We start from the raw sequence: 26,901 nt of genomic DNA on the forward strand, positions 1-26,901 counted from the left end.
CAACCACCTCCTTCATACTTCCACCTGGATATCTAATAAATAGATGTCTTAAATTTAGCATGCCCAAGCTTAGAGCTTTCATCTCATGGTCATTCCACCACCCCATTAAATCACTCTCTCTGCAGTCTTCTCAGTCTCAGTGTTCAGGAAACTTTGTCAAGCCTGACCTCAGTAAACATCCAGAACTGGTCACTTCTCATTGCCCCACTGCCAAAACCCTGGTCTGGGTCAGTCTGGGTCATCTCCCACCCAGATTATTGCAGTGTTCATATCTGATCTCCTTGCTTCTGTCCTTGCATCCTCTAGAGTCTTATTTCAACACAGAGGCTGGAGAGATCTTTTTAACACATGTCCTATCACGTAACTCCTGAGCTGTCAAGGCTTAGCTCAAATCTGCTGTCCAAACACAGGAATATGTACGCTCACAGTACTATATACTTACTCTTGAAATGAGAGTGAGCAGCATAGTTTACATGACCACATACCTGTTGTATAATTGGGAGTTCTCTGAATTAATGTCTATGTAGAATACAACATTTCTTAAAGGGAAAGTAATAAAATGTGCTATTTTGAAGCTTATGTGTATTATTAATACTCAACAATAAGAAGGGCAGTTGTTTAGATTTCAGACCAACAAAGATTTTTTTCAAGGAGGAATCTTTGACATTGTTTGCTATGACTCAGAGATATTAAAAAAATAGACCAACTTTTAGTAAGTTTTATTATTGTTTTCTCACAGACCGTGCACCTCTTTATTGCCTGCATCCAGGGTGACTGTTGACATTGCCGGTCTTTAGTATACTCTTGGCTTGGGCTTTATCCTGGATGTAACTGGGAATCATTAAAACTTTTTGAGTAGACAAGTGCATCACAGTAAGAGCTAGTTAATTTGTTTTTAATGTCTGTCCCATTTCTCCAACTAGATTGTCATGTCTTAGAAGGCAGGAAATGTGTTTCTATTTCTTTGGTATTCTTTATAATATCCTGTACTACCCTTTATATTCAGTAGGTGCTCAATAACTACTTGTTGACTCTAAGAATATTCTGAATTATGGGCTCCATGCTATACTGCAGAGTAGAAATGTACTTGGACTTTGGGGTGGGGGGAGAGGCTCTCCTGGTTATCCAGAGGATCATCTCTCTCTTAGCCAGAGCAGAGTTGAATGAAACCTGCCTCTGCCATTACGTAGGGTCTACCACAAAAATATAGCAAGTCTTTCTCACATAAAATACAATATAGATTTAAAGACTTTACTATTTTGATATAATTTAATTCTTGATAATTTGTTGCCCAGTGGTGATAAAAACATACAGCTAATCAGATCACTGATTTGCTTGCCACTTCTCATTAAAAACACTTGCATTGATTTTTGTTTTTCACCAGCTTTATTTCTGATTTATTCTTGAAAACTGCCATTTTTTTCTTTATTGTACTTTAGAAATGTACAAGATTACTGGGATCAAAAGGCCAGCCCTGCTTCTTTCTACTTGTGTGACTTACAAACGTTGTGATGTATGCTTCCATTTCTTTTTCATCTATAAAATGGAGATAACCATAGCTGTGTCAAAGAGTTGTTACAAAGTTGTTGCATCTGGCATGTAATAAGCACTGTAAAAGTGCTTGTTATTATTAGTAGTAATGTTACACAAATCTTTTTTAGAATAGGTTCTGATTATTAGATGGGTACATTTACACGTAACTCAGCCTTTTACATTGCTCTTGCTTTATTGAATTCATCTTCTGACTAACTTTCTACCATTACTGAACGTGAAAATCTGCATCCAGTGCTACTGAGAAGCATACATCTGGGCATTTAAATAGGAAAAAACTAACTTAGTTTTAGAGATTTCTCCATTGCATTTTTAAATCCCAAGCTAACTACCCAAATAAAGAAATAAAAACTAAATAAAGCCTGGTGCTCACATTTACGACCACACATGCAAGTTGTACCCTATTCAGCTTCAATATTGAAAATTCAGTGCTGAGAGAGGGTTTGTCACAAATGAATACAGAGCCCAAATACTACCTTTTCACACACTCTTAACTCTAAATGGAAAGATATGACATACAATTAATTTCTTCTTCACTTTCTACCTCCCTCTTTCCCCTTTCCCCTCTTTCTCATGAATTATTTATTAGGAATTTACTACATCGCATGCACTATATTAGCTTCAAGAGATAAAGTAGTGAACATGTCTGCCATGGTCAGTGTTCTCTCTCATGGGACTTAGAGTTTAGTAGGTAAGAAAATTATAAACAACAACAACATTACAAATATATGCATAATTTAATTACAAACTGTGTCTAACACTTTACCATATTTCCATTTTTCCAATGAATGGAGAAAAGATATTCTGGGGAAATCCATTTGGATGTAATTCATTACATTAAAAATATCCTTCCAAATTGAATCAGAATTGAAAAAGAATAAAATACCTAGGAATAAATTTAACCAAGGAGGTAAAAGAACTGTACACTAAAAACTGTAAGACTTTGATGAAATTACAAATAAATGGAAAGATATTTCCTGCTCATAGGTTGGAAGAATTAATATTATTAAAATGTCCATACTGCCCAAAGCAATCTACAGATTAAAAGCAATTCCTGTCAAAATTCCAATGGTATTTTTCACAGAAATAGAATAAATAATCCTAAGATTTGTATAGAATCACAAAAGACCCCAACTAGCCAAAGTGATCTTGAGAAAGAAGAACAAGCCTGATTTCCTGATTTCAAACTATATTACAAAGCTATAGTAATCAAAGCAGTATGGTATTGGCACAAAACAGATACTTAGATAAATGGAACAGAATAGAGAGCCCAGAAATAAATAAATATATAAATATATATATATATATAAATATATATATATATATATATACCATTAATTTACGATAAAGGAGCCAAGAATATACAATGGGGAAAAGATAGGCTCTTCAATAAATGATGTTGGGAAAATTGGACAGTCACATATAAAAGGACAAAACTGGACCACTATCTTATACCATACACAAAAACTAACTTAAAATGGAGTAAAAACTTAGATGTGAGACATGAAACCATATGACCCCTAGAAGAAAACATAGGTAGTATGCTCCTTGACATTGGCCCTGGTGATGATTTTTTGGATTTGACAGCCAAAGCAAAGGCAACAAAAGCAAAAAATAGGCTGCTGGGACTATATCAAAATAAAAAGCTTCCGCACAACAAAGGAAACCAACAGCAAAATGAAAAGGCAAACCTATGAAATGGGAAAAGATAGTTGCAAATCATATATCTGGTAAGGGACTAATATCCAAAATATATAAATAACTAATGCAATTCAATTGAAAAAAACCAAACAACTTACTAAAAATGGGCACAGGATCTGAATAGACATTTTTCCAAGGAAAACATACAGATGGTCAACAGGTATATAGAAAGATGTTCAACATCACTAATCATCAGGAACGTGCAAATCAAAACCACTATAAGATTCTATCTCACTCACACTTGTTAGAATGGCTCTTAGCAAAAAGACAAGAAATAACAAGTATTGGCAATGATGTGGAGAAAAGGGAACCATTGTGCACTGTTGGGGGGGAATGTAAATTGATGCAGCCCCTGTGGAAAATAGTATAGAGGTTCCTCAAAAAATGCAAAATAGAACTATCATATGATCTATTGATTCCACTTCTAAGTTTTTATCCAAAGAAAATGAAAACAATAACTTGAAAAGATATATGCACCTCCATGTTCATTGCAATATTATTTGCAATAGCCAAGACATGGAAGTAACGTGAGTTTTCATTGACAGATGAATGAATAAAGAAGATGTGGTACGTATGTACTTGGGAATATTATTCAGCCATAAAAAGAAGGAAATCTTGCCATTTGTGACAACATGAATAGACCTTGAGGGCCATATTTCATTATGCTAAATGAACAAGTCAGACAGAAGAAGACAAACACTGCATGATCTCATTTATATGAGAAATCTAAAACATAACCAACAACAAAACAAAAACTTAACCCCTAGCTACAGAGAACAGATTGGTGGTTGCCAGATGTGGAGGGTGGTAGAGGGGTGAGAGACATGGGTGAAGGAGGTCAAAAGGTACAAACTTTTAGTTATAATATAAGTAAATCTTAGGGATGTAAAGTACAGCATGGTAGCTATCATTAATAATACTGTAGTGTATGTTTGAGAGTTGCTAAAACAGTAAATCTTAAAAGTTCTCATCACAAGAGAAAAAAATTGGGGCACCTGGGTGGCTCAGTTAGTTAAGCATCTGCCTTCAGCTCAGGTCATGATCCGAGGGTCCTGGGATCAAGCCCCATGTCAGGCTCCCTGCTCAGCCAGGAGTCTGCTCCTCCCTCTCCCTCTGCCCCTCCCCCTGCTTGTGCTCTCTCTCACTCATAAATAAATAAAATCTTAAAAAAAAAAAAACGAGAAAAAATTGTAACTGTGTGACAATGGATATTAACTAGACTTATTGTGGTGATTATTTTGCAATGTATTTAAATAATGAATTAAACTAATATAGCATTATTATATGTCAGTTATATTTCAGTACAGAAGGAAAAAAATGTTCTTGCAAACAGCTAAACAAAGCTCTTCAAATTTTGTTCTTGAAGGCTATGCAAAATGATTTTACTTCCATTTCTGCTTAATACTATTATATTTCATAATACATAACAATGTATCCTGGTTTTGTGCCTTGAAACAATACTTGCATCTCATTCCAGAGTGGAACAGACATGAACTTACTTTTAAATACTGATCATTACATAGAATGCAAAATATTTAAAGTAAGAGAGTATCTTCAGGAACAGGGGCTTATATAAAATATAATTATTGAGCTAGAATCAGTCTGGTTAGTGTTTAAATGGTACAAGAACTCTCAAATATCAGTTGCCTCATATGTAAAATAAAGGAGCTGTATTAGATGGTCTCAAACCCCCTTTGAGATATAAACTGGGACAAATTATTAGAGAAACATTTTTGCATTAAAATTTTTAATGTATAACTAATGGTTCCCTAGTGGTTTGAAACTGTTTTTATGTTAGTAAAAATGCACCAATGCAAAGATTCTCACATTATTCTAGTTCTGTTCCATTTGTCATTAAAACAGAAGATCATTTCCCATCTCAGGAGGACATTTCTCATGGTTAGACAAAGATTTTTTCTTATATATGACAATATAAGAGACCAGAAACCTCACTAATGGTGATTCTATAGCTTGCAGTGATCTACTTTTATTCATATGATGGTAAAATCTATATTTTCTAACAAAATGGATTGCATCTGTTTTTGATTTGATTTTTTCTTATAGGAGGATAAAAAAGTGACTTTTCAGAAGTCTGTACTGTATCTTTCACAAGTAATGTTATGATACATAGTAATCCCTTTGTGAAAGCCTCATAAATGTTGATGAATTGGAAATGGTATTGAGTAAACCCAAAAGTGCTTATATTCCATACCATTTGAACACACTTGCCATATGAAAATGCAACTAAATTAGAAATTCTTCCATTTTTATAAGAATGCCTAAGACTTAGTGATTTCTATGCATACCTAATAGACAATGGATAGATATCCAGCGATACATTATAACTTCTCTGCACTGAGTTTGAAGGAAAGATATATTTGAGGAGCCACCCAGAGATACACTATACATTTAAAGAAGGATGTGTAAAAAATTTCTTCCATTTCTTGCATTTCATAGTTAAACTTGAGGTATTATGCAATTCCTGTTTTCTAATTCTTTTTCTCCTTTTCAATTGAGAATTATTTATAGCCACATTATGTGTCTTGCCCTTAAAACAAGTCTTCTGTTCATTTATCCAATTTTTTTTTGTCCTCTTCCCTCTTTTGTCTCTATGCCAGACATTATCCTCAAAGTTATTTATTATCAGTCAAATTTATCAATTGCTTTCTGAGACAATAAGCCAATCTTTTCCATTTCCTTGAGTTAGGCAACCATGTTCTATGTATAAGAAATAAAAATGTCAACATTCTGATTATTAAAATGTGTTTTATTTGTGGTGAAATATTACAAGTCTGATTTCTGTAGCCATATGGACAGATTTGATGAGCATTTCTATTCAAGCATGAACACTGAGAGCCCATTTTTCAAATAGGACATCTGCTTCTTCAGACAATTTTGTTGATATATGCTTCATTTCATATGTAAAATTCCATGTGCCTTATAAGGTTAAAATTTGAGGGAATATATAATTTCATTTTAGGGGTAATTAATTTTAATGAATTTGGTTTTTCTATTCAATTTGTCTATAGCACCACTATACGGTGTTTTTTTTTTTTTTTTTTTTTTTAAAGATTTTATTTATTTATTTGAGAGAGAGAATGAGATAGAGAGAGCATGAGAGGGAGGAGGGTCAGAGGGAGAAGCAGACTCCCTGCCGAGCAGGGAGCCCGATGCGGGACTCGATCCCGGGACTCCAGGATCATGACCTGAGCCGAAGGCAGTCGCTTAACCAACTGAGCCACCCAGGCGCCCCTATACGGTGTTTTTTGGTAAAATACCACTTTCAGTATATTAGTCCTCTGCTTACACCCCTTCAGTAATTTTTCACTGGGGTGTTTAGGATAAAATCCAAAGATCATATCCTGACTTGGTGACAATACATGGTCTGCCCTTAACACGAGCTTCCAACTTCATCTTCTGCTTCTCCTTCTTCTGAACACTTAACTAGCTGCTTGGCTTCAATCATGTTCCCAACATATTTGGAATACTTCTGTCTTCGTGTATTTTTTCAGGTCCTGTCTTCTATCTGGAATGACTTTGCCTTTCTTTTTTCATTTAAAGAAATATTATTTGACTTTCATGCATGATTTTTTTTTTCACTTGGCCTATGAAGCCATTTGTTGAAATATTCTTTTTGGGGAAGAGAAAGGAATTGAGATATAGTGGGAAAGAAATATGAATATGTACTATATGGCAACTATATGATGGGCACTTCACATACGTTATTTCAACAGGGGGTCCCTGTTTCATGAATTCCCATAATCTTTTATTTAAGAAGACATCATTATGATCATCATCATGACCAACTTCATGCACATTAGTGCATATCCCACTTTTATCATGTGTAGAGCATGCCACTTGGCATTGGGTATACCAAGATGAAAGAGTTGTGGATGGTTCTTGACACTAAAGAAAAGACAGAAAGATTTATTAAAAATGAAATAATGTATAAAACATGCAAAAAACTTAGTGAATACTAGTTTAGAGAAGAAGAGTGTTTACTAAATATTGACTAAAATAATTGCTCAGTACCTGGAAAAGTACCTTGAACCATAAACATTTGTTTTATGAATGAATGTAATTGCCTTACCATTGTTACTTGTATAATAATATGTGTTAGCCACTTTCTTCATCCTTGGGAACAAACATCAAGGGATAGTTTTTATGGAAAGTGAAGTTATTGCACAGTCTTTGTTGTTTGATTAATTGATTTGTAACTACCATTATTGTAATTTAAAAAATGTTTTTATTTTGAATAGTTAGGCTGTAGCTTAATATTCAGGTCTGTTTAGTGTTTTATGAATAATTACAAGGGAAATTATTCATAATAGAATATAATCTTGAAAGATGTATCAGAGCAAGATCAGAGGTAGATTAAAGATTATCATGATTTTGAATTAATTGTAGTTAAGTTCAATACAGACATGCACTGTTTGTTTAGTGAGAAATTGCATTTGCTGTTGCAGAACACTTCTGAGAATTGGAAGTCCTCTTCTTTGTTCACCATGAGGCATTAACACATTTTTATAACCCAATTTCTTAATATTTTCCCAAAGACTAGTTTTCAAAATACACTACTTAAATTGGTTCTAATCTGAAATATTTTTCTATGATTTAAAAGATGCAGTGGTCATTTTTTCCATTGTTTTTGGTACTTATTTATTTTATCATAAAAATGAATATTTTGCTGGCATTGCAATTATTTTTCAATATTTAATATACTACAATATATATTACAATATTCTATATACTATAGTCCAATAATTCAGAGACCCAATATATAGAAATTGGATTAGATAATTTGCTAATTATCTTTTAAAATTGGATATTGAAAGAAATCCAGAAAGAGAGAATGGAAGGAAAAGGGATCTCACAATATTGGCAATACCATGTTTTTTTTTATAGGTTCTTTTCATTTTTTTTTTGAAAAATATAAAGCTGTCTGTAATATCTCTGCATATTTCACTTAACTGGCTTTTGGACACCACAATCTGATTTTGAATATATTATTTCAAGTAGAAAACTTGACATTTGAGCATGGGTTAAAGTAGCATTTTATTCTGAATCTACTACAATAACTGGATGTAGGAAAAGGTTGCTCTTCACTGTGATGAAAATAAACCTCACACCAGTACAGGAAGTGCCTGATTCATGTGATTCACCAAAGCAAAATACTGCATCTAGGAGTCGTGGCTGTATAAAACTATAAATGTTTCTGATATCACTCACACTTCTTCTTTTCTCTTATAGGTGTTAAAATGGGTAGAGGAGGCAGTGCAGTCCTCTAAAGTCCACCTCTTATCAACAGATCATTTGGAACAAGGTGTAAACACTTGGAAAATTCCTTTTGATCCCAGCCTAAAAGAGGTTACTGTGTCTCTCAGTGGCCCTTCTCCAGGGATTGAAATTCGCAATCCTTTAGGTGAGATATATCAAACGTCATATAATAAAATACAAAAACCATGAAAGGTAAAAGGTTTTTGTACACTTATTTATGTCAGGTTAATGCTAACTTTATGAATAATTCAGTAAATTCAAAAGAGACTAGGAAAGATGTTTAAAAAAATAAAACTGTTTTAGTCATAATTATTAATTGAATTAACATGAGATTCAAAAAACTGAAACTCCTAATAATTTAAACAGATATTTAGTAACTTAATTGTAGCTAAACTACTCAAAAGAAAAAAATTTTAATTTGAGCCTGAAATTATATTTTCCTAATTTATGTATGAGGAAATATTTCACAGTAACGTAGTCTGTAAAATTCAGTATTTTATGTATTTTTTTTTAAGATTTTATTTATTTATTTGACAGAGACAGAGATAGCGAGAGTAGGAACACAAGCAGCGGGAGTGGGAGAGGGAGAAGCAGGCTTCCCCTCGAGGAGGGAGCCCGATGTGGGACTCGATCCCAGGACCCTGGGATCATGACCTGAGCCGAAGGCAGCCGCTTAACGACTGAGCCACCCAGGCGCCCTATTTTATGTATTTTTAATGAATAACATGAAAAGCCTCCTTTTAAAACAACTGCCTAGTTTTTTTTTTAAGATTTTATTTATTTATTTGACAGAGAGAGAGAAAGCAAGCGAGATAGAGAGCACAAACAGGGGGAGGGGCAGAGGGAGAGGGAGAAGCAGGTTCCCTGGGAGCCAGACATGGGGCTCAGTCCCAGGACCCTGAGATCATGACCTGAGCTGAAGACAGCCGCTTAACCCACTGAGCCACCCAGGCGCCCACACTGCCTAGTTTTTTACCGTTTCATATTCTTGATAAGATCTAATTTTACATAACACAGTTAAAGACCACATTCGTGTTCTTATTAGAATAATGTTTTGGGGTGCCTGGGTGGCTCAGATGGTTAAGCATCCGCCTTCGGTTCAGGTCATGATCTCCAGGTCCTGGGATGGAGCCCCACATCGGGCTCCCTGCTCGGCAGAGTCTGCTTCTTCCTCTCCCACTGCCTCTCCCCACTGCTCATGTTCTCTCTCTCTCTCAAATGAATAAAATCTTTTTTTTTTAAAGATTTTATTTATTTATTTGAGAGAGAGAATGAGAGAGAGAGTACATGAGAGGGAGGAGGGTCAGAGGGAGAAGCAGACCCCCCGCTGAGCGGGGAGCCCGATGCAGGGACTCGATCCGGGGACTCCAGGATCATGACCTGAGCCGAAGGCAGTCGCTTAACCAACTGAGCCACCCAGGCGCCCTCAAATGAATAAAATCTTAAAAAAAATAATGTTTTAATTTACTTTGTTTCCTTGGGGCACCTGGGTGGCTCAGTCGGTTAAGCGTCTGCCTTTGGCTCAGGCCATGATCCCAGGGTCCTGGGATAGAGCCCTGCATTGGGCTCCCGGCGCTCCTCCTGCTTGGTCTCTCTCTTTTTCTCTGTCAGATAAATAAATAAAGTCTTTAAAAAAAATGTACTTTGTTTTACCAATCATATGTTACAACCCTAAGAACTTGCCTGATTCCATTGCTGGTTGAGTATTATAAGACTTATATCGAAAAGTAATCTAGTAAAGACAGAAACCTCATTTTCCCTACTGTTTGCATTTAGAAATATTTTTTTTACCTGTTGATGTTTGCAAAATATTATTATTTCCATTGTGGCTTTAGTGTGTTACCTTTTTTTTTAAACCTATTTGTGAGGATTTATAAATGGAAAGAGAGTAACTAGCTTTCTTATTTATTCAGTTTGAATCTTAGAGAATAGTTAATCCCTAAAAGAATACAGCATAGGAAATTGTCCTTGAAGGCCACATTCATACTACCAATCAAATTGAAATGTACGAAACAAGCAAACCTATTTTTCAAGACTCCTACAGATAAATGAATTTGTCCATTGAGGTAGCATTCCCTTCTAATATCCATGCTACCCAGGAAAGATTTGTAGTTTTCACCACCTGGATAATTAAAAATACCCATATCCATTGCATGATGGTTCTACTACTTTAAAAAGTCATTGACAGTAACATCGGTATTTTAAAAGTTATTTACAGTGAGTGTAAAGCTTTTGATGCAAACATGGGATTCTTATAATTGATTTGTTTTTTAACTGCAGAAGTAGTCCATAGGAGAGCCAACAGTGAAGTCAATAACTAAACCATGGCTTACTTCTGAATTTGCTTTTCTTCTTCTCTAGGTTCCAACTGTTAGATACTTTAGATAAACCTCAGGTCAGTAGGAGATGGTATCATGCTACTTCATTCCACTGCTTCCTTTAAATATGACCACAAAAGCCTCCTGTGCTTCATGGAAAACAGCTTAACATTTTGTGTTTCATGCACAAATATGCCCAACGCTCTCATGTTAGTAATACCTTGAGTGATCTCCAAAAAGGCATTTATTCCAGTTTACTGTTCTTGCCATCTATTAAATCTAAATGTCTCTAGTGACTGCATGGAACTTCTCAGTAGCCATAATAATTGTTACCTAGTTTGGCTTTGGATATATGATTACAGTCTGCCAATTGTTATTCTTATTTTTAGACCAAATCCACATGGCAAATGGGAATCTGATACTTCAGTTCCAATGTCCAGAAACCATAAAATTAAACCTATATTAGATATAAATAATATTTTCAGCTAAAGGTACAATAGTCCATCAGGTAATTTATACTGGAAGTGTATACAGCTGATGCACGATGCTGAAATAAAGTTTGTGCTTGTTACCTTTATGTCTGTCTTTTAGGGAAGCTGATAAAAAAGGGATTTGGCCTGAATGAGCTATTAAATATCCATAACTCTGCCAAGGTGGTGAATGTTAAAGAGCCAGAGGCTGGAATGTGGACAGTGAAGGTATGATTATTTTACAAAGTCTGTGTATTTTACTTTGTTGTTGGTATGTTTTATAAAGTGTATACAGGTTTATTTGTATCTTCTCTTGCAATCATGGAGAATGCTTTTATCAAAAAGCAGTATATGTAGTGCATTTGTAAAGGTGTCTTGATCATGTGAATTTGGTAGTATTAAGTTTTGGTGACTGTGAAAGGCATTGATGTCACCACAGAATACATTTAAATTTCTCAGATAGTTTTCCAATAATCAAACCTGTAGGCTGATTTTATTATCCACTCCTGCCTCCAAAACAGTCAGAGAGGAGCCTGTAGAGAATAATGGTTAGGGGCATAGGCTTTAGTATGGCGGTGCTTGGGTTGTATTCTCAGCCCTGCCACTTAAAAGCCGTATTTCCTTGACACTGTAAGTTCTCTGTGCCTTGCTTTCCTCCTCACAATGTAGAGAAGGCAGTAATATTTCTTTACTTTGTAGTATTGTGCTGAGAATAAAATTAAGATGATACAAATGAAATACTTAGCATAGTTCCTGTTACAAAGTAAGCACTCAAGTTCTGTTGGCTATTGTCATTTGGTGTATCTGCATTCGTTGTTTAACACCAAATGGTATTTGGATCCTAGAATTACATCAAGTAGTGTATGTTCGCTCTAAGCATTGTGTTATGGTGATACAGGGGAGTGAACATACACCCAGAATTCAGGATACCATACATTGAAATCCAGTTCTACTGCATATTATATATGTGACCCCTGTAGTGGATGTTCTGAGTGACTTGTCCATATTTCCCAGGGTTTTCAGAGTGCTTTGGCCTAATTCCAACTCCCGTATCTGCATTACTGTGCCCAAGAGGGTTTTTTTTCCCTAGAACAGAAGAAGGCTGTTCTGCCAGAGAATGAAACCCCTTAGGAGCAGCTTTCAGCCTCTGCAGGAATAAGCTCCAGTTGTCCACGTGGGAGCAGGATTAAAAGCACACACTTTTGGGGCTGCATTTCTTTTCCTGTATCACTTCCCCTCTTCCTATTAGTGTCCTTTGTACCTCCCAAATAAACAACTTGCTCTAGAGTCCTTCTGGGATAACTCAAATGAAGATACCCCTTGCATCATTTACTCTTGCTGTCTCAGCTTCTCTACATTAAAAAAAAAAAAAAAAAAAGGGATTTATGGGCTCCTGGTTGAAGGGGTAGAGCTGCTGTGAAAGTGCATGGAGGTGTTTTTACCATAGCAATTTGAGGCGCCATTTTGGAATGCCAGTTTTTGTTTGTTTTTTTTTCTTTTTAAAAGAATACCTATATTAACTTTCCCAGCTTAAAGAATGAAAGTTTCCATTGTAATTCCATTCAAGCTCTGGAATATCAGTTCTTTATTCTCAGAACTCTCAGCCTCATAGGAAAAGTAGAAACTGTAATATGGATTTTTTTTTTTTGAAGGTGGATAATATGAGATAAGGGTGTAGGTGAAAAGGCAGTGTGAAAAGTAACGGTCGGATCGAGCCCCGCATCGGGCTCCCTGCTCCGCAGGGGGCCTGCTTCTCCCTCTCCCACTCCCCTTGCTTGTGTTCCCTCTCTCACTTTGTCTCTCTCTGTCAAATAAATAAATAAAATTAAAAAAAAAAAGTAACGGTCCTGTCTGCCTGTTTTATTCACCCACTTCCCTGCCCATATTAGTTGCTCAGTATTTATTGGGTGCAGTAGATTGATAATGTTGAAGAGTTTTACTGCTATATTTTAAATAAATATGGCCAAATTTGATGTTATAGTTATTTTAACCAACTTGCCCAATATATGATTAGTGTTGAGTCTGACTTTCTGTGACCACAGTAGGAAGGAGTATAGGAGGTTCTGAGGCTCTTCTTTCCTCAAATACTTTAAGCATGCCCTAAGCCAGCAGTGTCTTGAGCTAGCAAGTTCACTGAGGCAATTTGTTCTTGCTTTCTGAATAAGACATTAGTTATTGATTGTGAAATATGTACAAGTAATGACATTTCTTTTGCATTATTGGCAACTTATTGTGGAGTATTTGAACCACTTCTACAGGTGATTTCAATTGCTACCAGTGGTATTTCCTCTAGTATAACTCTTGCCTAGAAGAAGAGGAATATTGCATGGCTGTTGCTTTATCTCGTGCCTAACGCACCTACCTATTCAGTCATCTATTCAATAAACGTTTATGGAGTTTCTGCCCTTGGCCATATTCCCCAATACTTAATGGGCACTAAGCACGTTTTAATTGATAATTAAGAACAGAGAAGCACTGAGGATTACTCTGTGAGTGAGGAGGGAGACGCTAAGGGGATGAGGTGATGCAGACTCTGTTTAGACAAGTCTCTAAGCTCAGTCTTCTATAATTAAGAATACAGTAAAAAGACACAGTATCTATTATCATATTATCTTAAGTTTATATCTAGTTCTCACCCAAAAAGCCTCTGGTTCTGCTAGTACACTGTTTCTAGAGTACATTTAGTGGCAGCTAAACAAAGGACACACACTGCAATGCATTTTAAAGATAATAAACTTATTTTGCTCCTATGTGAAATGCCAAAATAAAGTGTCAGGTTGATGCAAAGGAAATTGAGCTGAACCTACTGATACAAGTATCACTGCTGACTTTGGATCTCCCTTTCAGATGGCTAATGAGTGATAATGTTTTACATGTGCACTTTCTCCCGAAGAAATATGTCTGAGATTAGATAGTATATCCCTGGTGCTATCTCTCATGCTCTCTGCTATCTGAAAAATGTCTGCTCTATCAGTAGAATTAATAATGGCTTTTTGAGTGTTTTCCATAGCAGTTTTTATCCCAAATATGGAGAACAGACAATCTATTATTTGACCTTAGCATGGTAGTCAAAGGCCACCAACTGAGCCTCAACCAACCCTTCTAGCTCTTGTCCATCACTTGCCTTTACACTGTAGTCAAATATAACTTTATACTGTCCCTCACCCCATCTCCTATCACATTCTCTTGCCCCATATTTTCTCTTAAGTTGTTCCTTCTCCTAGAATGCCCTTGCTTTCTATCTGACTTATAACTTTCATGGCAAAAGACAACACTTTCATCAAGCTTTTTCTGATTTTTTCTATCTAAAAGACTCTCTTTTCCCTCTGGCTTTCTACTGCAATTTTTCTGCACCTCCCTTTTTGATGATTTTCCCCCTTATATATTTTTTAAAGATTTATTTATTTATTTGAGAGAGAGAGAGAGAGAGAGAGCGCACCAGCGGGGGGAGGGGCAGAGGGAGAGAATCTTAAGCAGACTCTGCGCTGAGCATGGAGCCCAGTGAGGTGCTCAACCCCATGACTCATGAGATCATGACCTGAGTGGAAATCACAAGTCAGATGCTTAACTGACCGAGTCACTCAGATGCCCCGTGATTTTCCCCCTTATATTTATTTCTGTACAGATTTTCTCTTTCTGTTTTACTCTAGACCAGATTTTATCACTTGGCATATGCATATACAATGCCTGGGAAAGAACTGTATAAAAATTCATGAATAAAAATTAATGCATTTATTCTGATAATACCCAAGGAAGCAGGCAGAGGAGTTGATTTAGTTAGCCTGTAGTTGATGTGCTGGCATGGAACACTTTAATTTGTCTGTGATTTAATTAAAATGCTGTGAGAGTGGTAGTTTCTTTTCTTCTGTGGTTTTCCTCTAAAACCTTGGTAATTACTTTTCTGTAACTTATTAGGACACTCTTACCAAACAGAGACAATGAGTCAACTCATCCATATAGTTCATATAAATGACTCAAATGTTTTAGGCTGCCTCATATGCAGGTAAAAACATGTCAAAAAGAGATAAGTAAAAAGAATGTAAAGTTTTATTTAAAGCAAAAGAGAAGGTTGTTTTATGTACCTAAATTTCCATTGTAAGGAAACTACAAATCCTGGATCTTGTTTCTGAGCAATACAAATTTTCCATTCAGGCAGCTCTATCTATATATAGATAACCACAGAAACTCTCAGGCCAAATTTTGTCCTCTGTTCCTTAAGGAAAACTTCCTACAAAGACATTAAATAATTGTCAGCAACCTTTGGGTTTTTACATGGCACAGACTGTTTCTATTAGTCTAGGATTATCAATGTGATCATGTAATCTAACACACCCTCTGAGGCACATTTCCATTAAGTAAATTTGGATAAACTGTTCTTATGTAATCTTCCAAATAGAGAAAGGAGTGTATGCAACCACATGATCATATTGGGATTCTGAGACTAGTAGAAAATATTTTGGTTTTAGATAGCTATGCTGGTTGCCAGAGACTACTAATGGATTTTCTAAAGATAAGACTATTTTAGAAATCATACTCAAGTGGCATAAACTTGTTTAGGAATCATAATTAAATAAACTTCAAACCTACAAAGGACCTCACAAGAAGATTATTATGCTGGCCTCCAATTATTCTCACCTGGTGACTCTTTTGAATAAGCCTGAAGACTATACCAGGTGTGTTATTTAAATGGATTAGGTGCAGCCTTATTCAGATGTTTTGGGTCAATGGAATGCTTTATAGTAGATTTTTCTTGGAAAATTTCCCAGTTATTTTAGTGTGCTAATATCAGATTATCAACCAAATGGAATGTTTCCTTTAAAAAAGAAATCTATATACTTGTGTTATATATAAATGCATATGTATATCTATATATATGTATTTAAATAGAATTTATTATGTGCTTTGGGTACATTTCTCTCCTTGTTTCACATTTCTCTAAACATACAATGCCTAATAAAATGATAGTATTTAAACCTAGCTAGCATTATTATGTCTGTGCCTGGCATGATACCTAGCCCATAGTAGGTTCTCAATAAATATTTGAGTGCTTGCTTCGGCAGTGCATATACTAAAATAAATATTTGAAACCACCATATTTCTTTTTTTTTTTAAGATTTTATTTATTTATTTATTTGTCAGAGAGAGAGCACAAGCAGGGGGTGTGGCAGGCAGAGAAGGCAGAGGGAGAAGCTGAGCAGGGAGCCCGATGTGGGACTCGATCTCAGGACCCTGGGATCATGACCTGAGCTGAAGGCAGTCATTTAACCAACTGAGCCACCAGACATCCTATGAAACCACCAGATTTCTTTAATTTCTAAAGAATAGTATGTCATTCAGGAACAAATACCTTGAAAAGAGTTGGGTATCTTTTTTTATTATTATTATTATGTTATGTTAATCACCATACATTACATCATTAGTTTTTGATGTAGTGTTCCATGATTCATTGTTTGGAGACGAACCATGAGAGTTGGGTATCTTTTTTAATTCAAGATCCACTACTTAATATCTTTTTGACCTTAAAGAAATTACCTAATTTCATGAGTCTGAGAAAAATGGGGAAAATAATACCTACTTACTAACATATTAATGGTAAAATTAGTTTTTCTTATACTCTTGAATATGTGTTAATTGAAAATTATCTCTATACTTTCTATTAATGCAAATTACACACGAAGTTTTTTTTCTACTTTGGGCTTTTTTTTTTTTAATAAAACACTGAAACTCTTTAGGAAAGAGAAATCAAGGCCAGCTCTATCAATCAGATTTTAATTCAACTTAGGACAGGTTTCACATTTAGTAGTAGTAGGAATTCTCACTGGCTTAATACAAGAAAGCTAATTCTTTACTAATGTTACATGCCCTTTCAGTGTTGACAAGATGTTCTACTTTACACAGACACTCAAGAACCCAAGCTGATGGAGGCTCCACCATAATTTAGAACATTCAGCCTCTTCAGTTGTTATAGTGGGGGAAAAGACTGGAGGATGTGCATTGAATTTTTAGAAAAAGGAATTTGTATCACTTCTGGGATGACACAGACATCTCTGTGAGTGATAGACACACTTTATTCCCTATTATCAAGGCCTAGTGGTATACTGGATCTAACTCGTAATGGCTCATAGAGAGGAAATTACACACTTTCTCTTTCCACCTCTCTATTCAGTAACGTCATGTGAGGAGCTTGAAATCAGCCATGGTGGTAGTAATTATACCACAGAAATTGGCAAATGCCAAAAATTAAAGCTTTTTCTCCCCAGAAAGGAGTTTACTAAACACTCCACTAACTGACCTCTCCTAAATGAAAACATATTTAGAAATGTAACAATGGTAAATGAATAGTTGAAGGGTATTATTGTCTACTACACTATAGTGTCGAGATCAACCCAGAGATTGTTATCCTAAAATGCTGTGCATAGACTTAGGTCCTATGGAAATAACACTGAACTTCAAATGGTTGCCATTGAACTTGCTATCTAAACCTAGGCAAGTAATCATTTATTTGAACATCAGTTTCTTTTTTTTTTCTTTTTTAAAATTTAAATTCAATTAGCCAACATATAGTTTTGATGTAGCGTTCAATGATTCATTAGTTGTGTATAACACCCAGTGTTCATCACATCACATGCCCTCCTTAATGCCCATCACACAGTTACCTCATCCCCCCACCCACCTCCCTTTCTGCAACCCTCAATTTCTTTATGGTGCTTTAAAATCATCTTTGGAGGGGGGCGGAGCAAGATGGCGGAGGAGTAGGAGACCTGGATTTCGTCTCCTCTCAGGAATTCAGCTGGATAGGGATCAAACCATTCTGAACACCTACAAACTCAACAGGAGATCGAAGAAAAGAAGAGCAACAACTCTCTCATCAGAAAAGCGACCACTTTCTGGAAGGTAGGACGTGCGGAGAAGTGAATCCGAGGCGATATTCGGGAGGATAGACGGCGGGGGAGGGGCCTCCGGCGGCCGCTTCTGGCAAGTGATAGAGCCACGGGGCACAGAATCAGAACTTTTAGAAGTCTGCTCTGCTGAGGGACATCACTCTGGTGGCTAAGCGGGGGGTGGAACCCTCCGGGACAGTGTGGTCTCAGGACCCACGGGTCACAGAAAGACCGGGGGTGCCTGAGTGCGGCAGAGCTCCCAGGGATCGGAGCAGGGAAGCCGGCTGCAGAGGCGGGGCCCAGGCGCGGGCTCTCAGCTCGGGGTTGCCATAAACTGTGATCCGCGGCACAGTCGGGCCCCTGCTCCTCCAGCAGGGTCCCAACAAGCGGCAGATCCGGGGAGACTCACCTTCCTCCCCCGGGAGGAGCCGCGCGGGAGTGCGCCGCAGGGATCTGCTGGGTTTGGAGACTCCACCCGGGGTCGGGTGCCAGAGATAGAAACCCGCGGTCACAGGCCGGGTGAGCACGGAGTGCGGCTGGAGACGGGAGTGACTGACGGCTTTTCTCTGGGGGCTCACTGAGAAGCGGGGCTCCGAGTTCTTGGCTCCTCCGCGGCGGAGATTGGGAGGCCGCCATTTTCACTCTCCGCCTCCAAAGCTGTACGGAAAGCTCGCAGGGAACAAAAGCCCCGGAGAGCAAACCCGAGCAGATTACTTAGCTGGGAGGGGGCAAGGGCGGGGCAATTCTGCCTCCGGCAAAGACATTTGGAAACCACGGCAACAGGCCCCTCCCCAGAAGATCAGCGAGAACAGCCAGCCAAGACCAAGTTTACCGATCAATGAGAACGGCAGAACTCCAGCGCTAGGGGACTACTGCACATAGAATTCATGGCTTTTTTACCATGATTCTGTAGTCTTTCAAAGTTAATTTTTTTTTAACTGTCTTTTTTTCTTTTTTTTTTCTTTTTGAATTTTTCTTTTTCCTTTTTTCAACCAACATCTTATCAATCCCTTTTTTTTAAAAAAAAAACATTTTTATTTTTCATTTTTAGAGTCATATTCTATCCCTTCATAGTAGTTACCCGTATTTTTGGCTTATATATATAAGTTGTTCTCTCTTTAAAATTTTGAGATAGTTTCTTCTAACAGATCAAAATATACCCTAAATCTCTAGTATATGGTATTTTCTATTCCCCTGCCTGATCACATCTTCTCCCTTTTTTTTTCATTTTTTAAATCCTCTTCTTTCTTTTTTCAAACAACTTCTTATCAATTCCTTTTATAAAATTTTTTATAATTTCCATCTTTACAGTCATATTCCATCCCTTCATCAGATCAACCCTTATTTTTGTACATATATAAGTTTTTCATTCTTTAAAATTTTGGGAGGCACTTTCTTCTAAAAGACCAAAATACACCCCAAATCTAGTGTGTGCCACTGATCTATATACCAGCCTGATCATATTTGATCACATTCTGGTTTTTCTGTTGTTGTTGTTTTGTTTTGTTTGTTTTTGTTTTTATTTTTATCTTTTTCTTTTTTTTCTTTTTCTTTTTTCTGTCTTTCCCTTTCTTTTCCCACTGCTTCAGGTTTTTTCTGATTTGTTTAGAGTATATTTTCTGGGGACGTTGTTACTCTGCTAGCATTTTGTTCTCTCATTAATCTATTCTCCTCTGCACAAAATGACAAGACGGAAAAAATCACCTCAACAAAAAGAACAAGAGGTAGTACCGACTGCCAGGGACCTACTCAATACGGACATTAGTACGATGTCAGATCTAGAGTTCAGAATCATCACTTTAAAGATACTAGCTGGGCTTGAAAAAAATATGGAAGTTATTAGAGAAACCCTTTCTGGAGAAGTAAAAGAACTAAAATCCAACCAAGTAGAAATCAAAAAGGCTATTAATGAGGTGCAATCAAAAATGGGGGCACTAACTGCTAGAATAAATGAGGCAGAAGAGAAAATCAGTAATATAGAAGATGAAATGATGGAAAATAAAGAAGCTGAGAAAAAGAGAGATAAACAACTACTGGATCACGAGGGCAGAATTCGAGAGATGAGTGATACCATAAGACGAAACAACATTAGAATAATTGGGATCCCAGAAGAAGAAGAAAGAGAGAGAGGGGCAGAAGGTATAATGGAGCAAATTATAGCAGAGAACTTACCTAATTTGGGGAAGGAAACAGGCATGAAAATCCAGGAAGCACAGAGAACCCCTCTCAAAATCAATAAAAATAGGTCAACACCCCGACATCTAATAGTAAAACTTACGAGTCTCAGAGACAAAGAGAAAATCCTGAAAGCAGCTTGGGACAAGAGATCTGTAACCTACAAGGGTAGAAACATTAGACTGGCAACAGACCTATCCACAGAGACCTGGCAGGCCAGAAAGGACTGGCAGGATATATTCAGAGCACTAAATGAGAAAAATATGCAGCCAAGAATACTATATCCAGCTAGGCTGTCATTGAAAATTGAAGGAGAGATAAAGAGCTTCCAGGACAAACAAAAACTAAAGGAATTTGCAAACACAAAACCAGCCCTACAGGAAATCTTGAAAGGGGTCCTCTAAGCAAATAGAGAGCCTAAAAGCAACATAGACCAGAAAGGAACACAGACAATATACGGTAACAGTCACCTTAACAGACAATACAATGGCACTAAATTCCTATCTTTCAATAGTTACCCTGAATGTAAATGGGCTCAATGCCCCAATCAAAAGACACAGGCTATCAGACTGGATTAAAAAACAAGACCCATCGATATGCTGTCTGCAAGAGACTCATTTTAGACCCAAAGACACCCCCAGATTGAAAGTGAGGGGGTGGAAAACCATTTACCATGCTAATGGACACCAAAAGAAAGCTGGGGTGGCAATCCTTATATCAGACAAATTAGATTTTAAACCAAAGACTGTAATAAGAGATGAGGAAGGACACTATATCATACTTAAAGGATCTATCCAACAAGAAGACCTAACAATTGTAAATATCTATGCCCCTAACATGGGAGCAGCCAATTATATAAGCCAATTAATAACAAAAGCAAAGAAACACATCGACAACAATACAATAATAGTGGGGGACTTTAACACCCCCCTCACTGAAATGGACAGATCGTCTAAGCAAAAGATCAACAAGGAAATAAAGACTTTAAATGACACACTGGACCAAATGGACTTCACAGACATATTCAGAACATTCCACCCCAAAGCAACGGAATACACATTCTTCTCTAGTGCCCATGGAACATTCTCCAGAATAGATCACATCCTAGGTCATAAATCAGGTCTCAACCGGTACCAAAAGATTGGAATCATTCCCTGCCTATTTTCAGACCACAATGCTTTGAAACTAGAGCTCAATCACAAGACAAAAGTCAGAAAGAACTCAAATACATGGAGGCTAAAGAGCATCCTACTGAAGAACGAATGGGTCAACCAGGAAATTAAAGAAGAATTAAAAAAAATACATGGAAACCAATGAAAATGAAAACACAACTATTCAAAATCTTTGGGATGCAGCAAAGGCAGTCCTAAGAGGAAAGTATATAGCAATACAAGCCTTTCTCAAGAAGCAAGAAAGGTCTAAAGTACACAACCTAACCTTACACCTAAAGGAGCTGGAGAAAGAACAACAAATAAAGCCTAAACCCAGCAGGAGAAGAGAAATAATAAAGATCAGAGCAGAAATCAATGAAATAGAAACTAAAAGAACAGTAGAACAGATCAATGAAACTAGGAGCTGGTTCTTTGAAAGAATTAACAAGATTGATAAACCCCTGGCCAGACTTATCAAAAAGAGAAGAGAAATGACCCAAATCAACAAAATCATGAATGAAAGAGGAGAGATCACAACCAACACCAAAGAAATACAAACAATTATAAGAACATATTATGAGCAACTCTATGCCAGCAAATTAAATAACCTGGAAGAAATGGATGCATTCCTAGAGATGTACCAACTACCAAAACTGAACCAGGATGAAATAGAAAACCTGAACAGACCTATAACCACTAAGGAAATTGAAGCAGTCATCAAAAATCTCCCAAAAAACAAAAGCCCAGGGCCAGATGGCTTCCCAGGGGAATTCTACCAAACATTTCAAGAAGAATTAATACCTATTCTTCTGAAACTGTTCCAAAAAATAGAAATGGAAGGAAAACTTCCAAACTCATTTTATGAGGCCAGCATTACCTTGATCCCAAAACCAGACAAAGACCCCATCAAAAAGGAGAATTACAGACCAATATCCCTGATGAACATGGATGCAAAAATTCTCACCAAAATACTAGCCAATAGGATCCAACAGTACATTAAAAGGATTATTCACCATGACCAAGTGGGATTTATCCCTGGGCTGCAAGGTTGGTTCAACATCCGCAAATCAATCAATGTGATACAATACATTAACAAAAGAAAGAACAAGAATCATATGATCCTCTCAATAGATGCAGAAAAAGCATTTGACAAAGTACAGTATCCTTTCTTGATCAAAACTCTTCAGAGTATAGGGATAGAGGGTACATACCTCAATATCATAAAAGCCATCTATGAAAAACCTACAGCGAATATCATTCTCAATGGGGAAAAACTGAGAGCTTTCCCCCTAAGGTCAGGAACGCGGCAGGGATGTCCACTATCACCACTGCTATTCAACATAGTATTGGAAGTCCTAGCCACAGCAATCAGACAACAAAAAGAAATCAAAGGCATCCAAATTGGCAAGGAAGAAGTCAAACTCTCACTCTTTGCAGATGATATGATACTTTATGTGGAAAACCCAAAAGACTCCACCCCAAAACTGCTAGAACTCATACAGGAATTCAGTCAAGTGGCAGGATATAAAATCAATGCACAGAAGTCAGTGGCATTCCTATACACCAACAACAAGACAGAAGAAAGAGAAATTAAGGAGTCGATCCCATTTACAATTGCACCCAAAACCATAAGATACCTAGGAATAAATCTAACCAAAGAGACAAAGGATCTGTACTCAGAAAACTATAAAATACTCATGAAAGAAATTGAGGAAGACACAAAGAAATGGAAAAACGTTCCATGCTCATGGATTGGAAGAACAAATATTGTGAAGATGTCAATGCTACCTAGAGCAATCTACACATTCAATGCAATCCCCATCAAAATACCATCCACTTTTTTCAAAGAAATGGAACAAATCATCCTAAAATTTGTATGGAACCAGAAAAGACCCCGCATAGCCAGAGGAATGTTGAAAAAGAAAAGCAAAGCCGGCGGCATCACAATTCCGGACTTCCAGCTCTATTACAAAGCTGTCATCATCAAGACAGTATGGTACTGGCACAAAAACAGACACATAGATCAATGGAACAGAATAGAGAGCCCAGAAATGGACCCTCAACTCTATGGTCAACTCATCTTTGACAAAGCAGGAAAGAATGTCCAATGGAAAAAAGACAGTCTCTTCAACAAATGGTGTTGGGAAAATTGGATAGCCACATGCAGAAGAATGAAACTGGACCATTTCCTTACACCACACACAAAAATAGACTCCAAATGGTTGAAAGACCTAAATGTGAGACAGGAGTCCATCAAAATCCTAAAGGAGAACACAGGCAGCAACCTCTTTGACCTCAGCCGAAGCAACTTCTTCCTAGAAACATCGCCAAAGGCAAGGGAAGCAAGGGCAAAAATGAACTATTGGGACTTCATCAAGATAAAAAGCTTTTGCAAAGCAAAGGAAATAGTCAACAAAACCAAAAGACAACCGACAGAATGGGAGAAGATATTTGCAAATGACATATCAGATAAAGGGCTAGTATCCAAAATCCATAAAGAACTCATCAAACTCAACACCCAAAGAACAAATGATCCAATCAAGAAATGGGCAGAAGACATGAACAGACATTTTTCCAAAGAAGACATCCAAATGGCCAACAGACACATGAAAAAGTGCTCAATATCGCTCGGCATCAGGGAAATCCTAATCAAAACCTCAATGAGATACCACCTCACACCAGTCAGAATGGCTAAAATTAACAAGTCAGGAAATGACAGATGTTGGCGGGGATGCGGAGAAAGGGGAACCCTCCTACACTGTTGGTGGGAATGCAAGCTGGTGCAGCCACTCTGGAAAACTGTATGGAGGTTCCTCAAAAAGTTGAAAATAGAGCTACCATATGATCCAGCAATTGCACTACTGGGTATTTACCCCAAAGATACAAAAGTAGGGATCCGAAGGGGTACGTGCACCCCGATGTTTATAGCAGCAATGTCTACAGTAGCCAAACTGTGGAAAGAGCCAAGATGTCCATCAACAGATGAATGGATAAAGAAGAGGTGGTATATATATACAATGGAATATTATGCAGCCATCAAAAGGAATGAGATCTTGCCATTTGCAACGACGTGGATGGAACTGGAGGGTATTATGTTGAGTGAAATAAGTCAAACAGAGAAAGACATGTATCATATGATCTCACTGATATGAGGAATTCTTAATCTCAGGAAACAAACTGAGGGTTGCTGGAGTGGGGGGTGGGGTGGGAAGGATGGGGTGACTGGGTGATAGACACTGGGGAGGGTATGTGCTCTGGTAAGTGCTGTGAATTGTGCAAGACTGTTGAATCTCAGATCTGTACCTCTGAAACAAATAATGCAATATATGTTAAGAAAAAAAAAAAAGAAGAAGAAGAAGGTAGCGGGAGGGGAAGAATGAAGTGGGGGAAATCGGAGGCATAGACGAACCATGAGAGACGATGGACTCTGAAAAACAAACAGGGTTCTAGAGGGGAGGGGGGTGGGAGGATGGGTTAGCCTGGTGGTGGGTATTGAGGAGGGCACATTCTGCATGGAGCACTGGGTGTTATGCACAAACAATGAATCATGGAACACTTCATCTAAAACTAATGATGTAATGTATGGGGATTAACATAAGAATAAAAATTTAAAAAAAAATCATCTTTGGATGCAGTAGGATTATATGAAATAACGTGTGAACCTACTAAACACAATGCTTATAGAAAAATTTGATAGATTCTTGATGAATCTGGCATTCACTGGTTCTTAAGGAATCTAAGGAAAAGTACCAACATTAGGCATTTAGAGGGCTTTAATATCATTTGTTAAACCTACACTTGTTAAGTACCTATTGAGTAATATTTTGTAGATGATGAATATGATGTAGTTTTTCCCTTAAGGGACTTTCCATAAAGAGAGGTATTTAATAGGCCTTCATGCTTAAACTAAGAAGTAGATCCATCTGCAATAGAGCTGACCGGGAAGAGATCAGAGGAGTAACTCATTTTTCCTGGAGCTCTCCATGGTGCTTGTTTCAAGGTACTTGAGTCTGTCTTCTTTGACTCCTCATAGACTCACTCCAATTCAGAAACCTAGACTCGGGTCTACTCTGCTCCTTCTTTTCTCTTACTCCTTTGTGGATCATGGTTACCTGTTGACCGATTTTAGGATGCCAGTAGATACCTAGTATAATTTTATCTTTGCCTCTGCTCTGCTCACACTTAATATTCCTGACTCAGACCCTTCCACAACTTAACAAGCATGACGTTTGCAATTCAGAGTAATAATGAATTCAGAGTAATTTTGAAATCATGACATTGAATTCAGACGGTAATTCAGTGTAATTCAGAATAAAGTTCATAATAATCTATTATGAATTGCATGAATAAATATACTGTATGAAATACAGTTCTCAGAGTTTCTAGCCCATACAAATCCCATGTAGTGTCTAGTGTCCAGAAATTTTCCTGTTATGGTTGGAGCTGTCATGCTGCTGCTAGATTTCCCTCTTCTTAACTGCAGAAGCCATGAGGTTAGGGTGGCTCTGTGCAGAAATGATACTTCAAGATATTCTGTGGTGGATAGATGCTTTTTGGAGTCGAATTCAAATAACCCACATGATATAAATCTACATGATGTAAAGACCACATAGAAAAACATTAAATCAGTAATTATGGTCTTACTGATTTTATTATATAAAAATAAAAATGATACTAAAATAGCTAGACTAATTTGAAGGGGAAAAGAAAGGGAAGGAATATACAGCTGGACTACCTCTCTGACTCAATTGCAGAATTAGCTGAATATTTTTTGTCCCTCCAAGACCTTCATACGTTTGGTTCTCCTCCAACCCCACTATGTCCATAACATGTGAGAGTCCAGAGCCTTCTCCCAACATTTCTGGAGTTTCCTGAAAGCTTACTTTCTTATGGTCTCCTTGTCTCCTGATTATTTGTGTGTTGATTATAACTTCTGTACTTTAATGCAGGGCAAAGCTCAGCCTCATCAAAAATATCACAGGAAATCCACTAATAATAAGACTTTTGTGCGTTTAGTAGATTTAACTATATGTAGGTTTGGTGTTATGTCTTGAAGCACCTTGTCCCCTTCTGCTCTCTCCTTGCCCCCATCCTTCCTCTCCTCCCATTATGCCTCTGCTTCTCTCCTCTGAATAGTCTCGGAAGCTTCACATTACTCTCCTATTAGGTAGAGCAGTTCAGCCTATTTTAGTGTATTCCCTGAAACCAGCATAATCAAATCCACTGCAATAATCATGAGAAAGCATGGGGTGGCTATTGAAATTGGTTCCTGGAGCCTCACTGAGTTCATAACACAGCTCTGCCACCTGCAGTATCTGTGACTTTGAGCAAATTACTTAATCTCTCTGATCTGTGAAATTAGGATAATATACTCCCA

General features: G+C 37.2%; 1 protein-coding gene across 1 annotated transcript in view; it reads left to right on the plus strand.

The window, feature by feature from the left end:
• Positions 1 to 26,901, plus strand: part of HMCN1 (hemicentin 1) — a 487,037-nt gene that overhangs the window by 182,704 nt on the left and 277,432 nt on the right. The window contains exons 5-6 of the mRNA XM_021682591.1: positions 8,503 to 8,674; positions 11,439 to 11,545. Of these exons, the coding sequence (XP_021538266.1) occupies positions 8,503 to 8,674; positions 11,439 to 11,545 (279 nt within the window). The remainder of the gene's footprint in view (positions 1 to 8,502; positions 8,675 to 11,438; positions 11,546 to 26,901) is intronic.

The sequence above is a fragment of the Neomonachus schauinslandi genome, chromosome 6 (genome assembly GCF_002201575.2).
Source record: "Neomonachus schauinslandi chromosome 6, ASM220157v2, whole genome shotgun sequence".
In the NCBI taxonomy this organism is placed as follows: domain Eukaryota; kingdom Metazoa; phylum Chordata; class Mammalia; order Carnivora; family Phocidae; genus Neomonachus; species Neomonachus schauinslandi.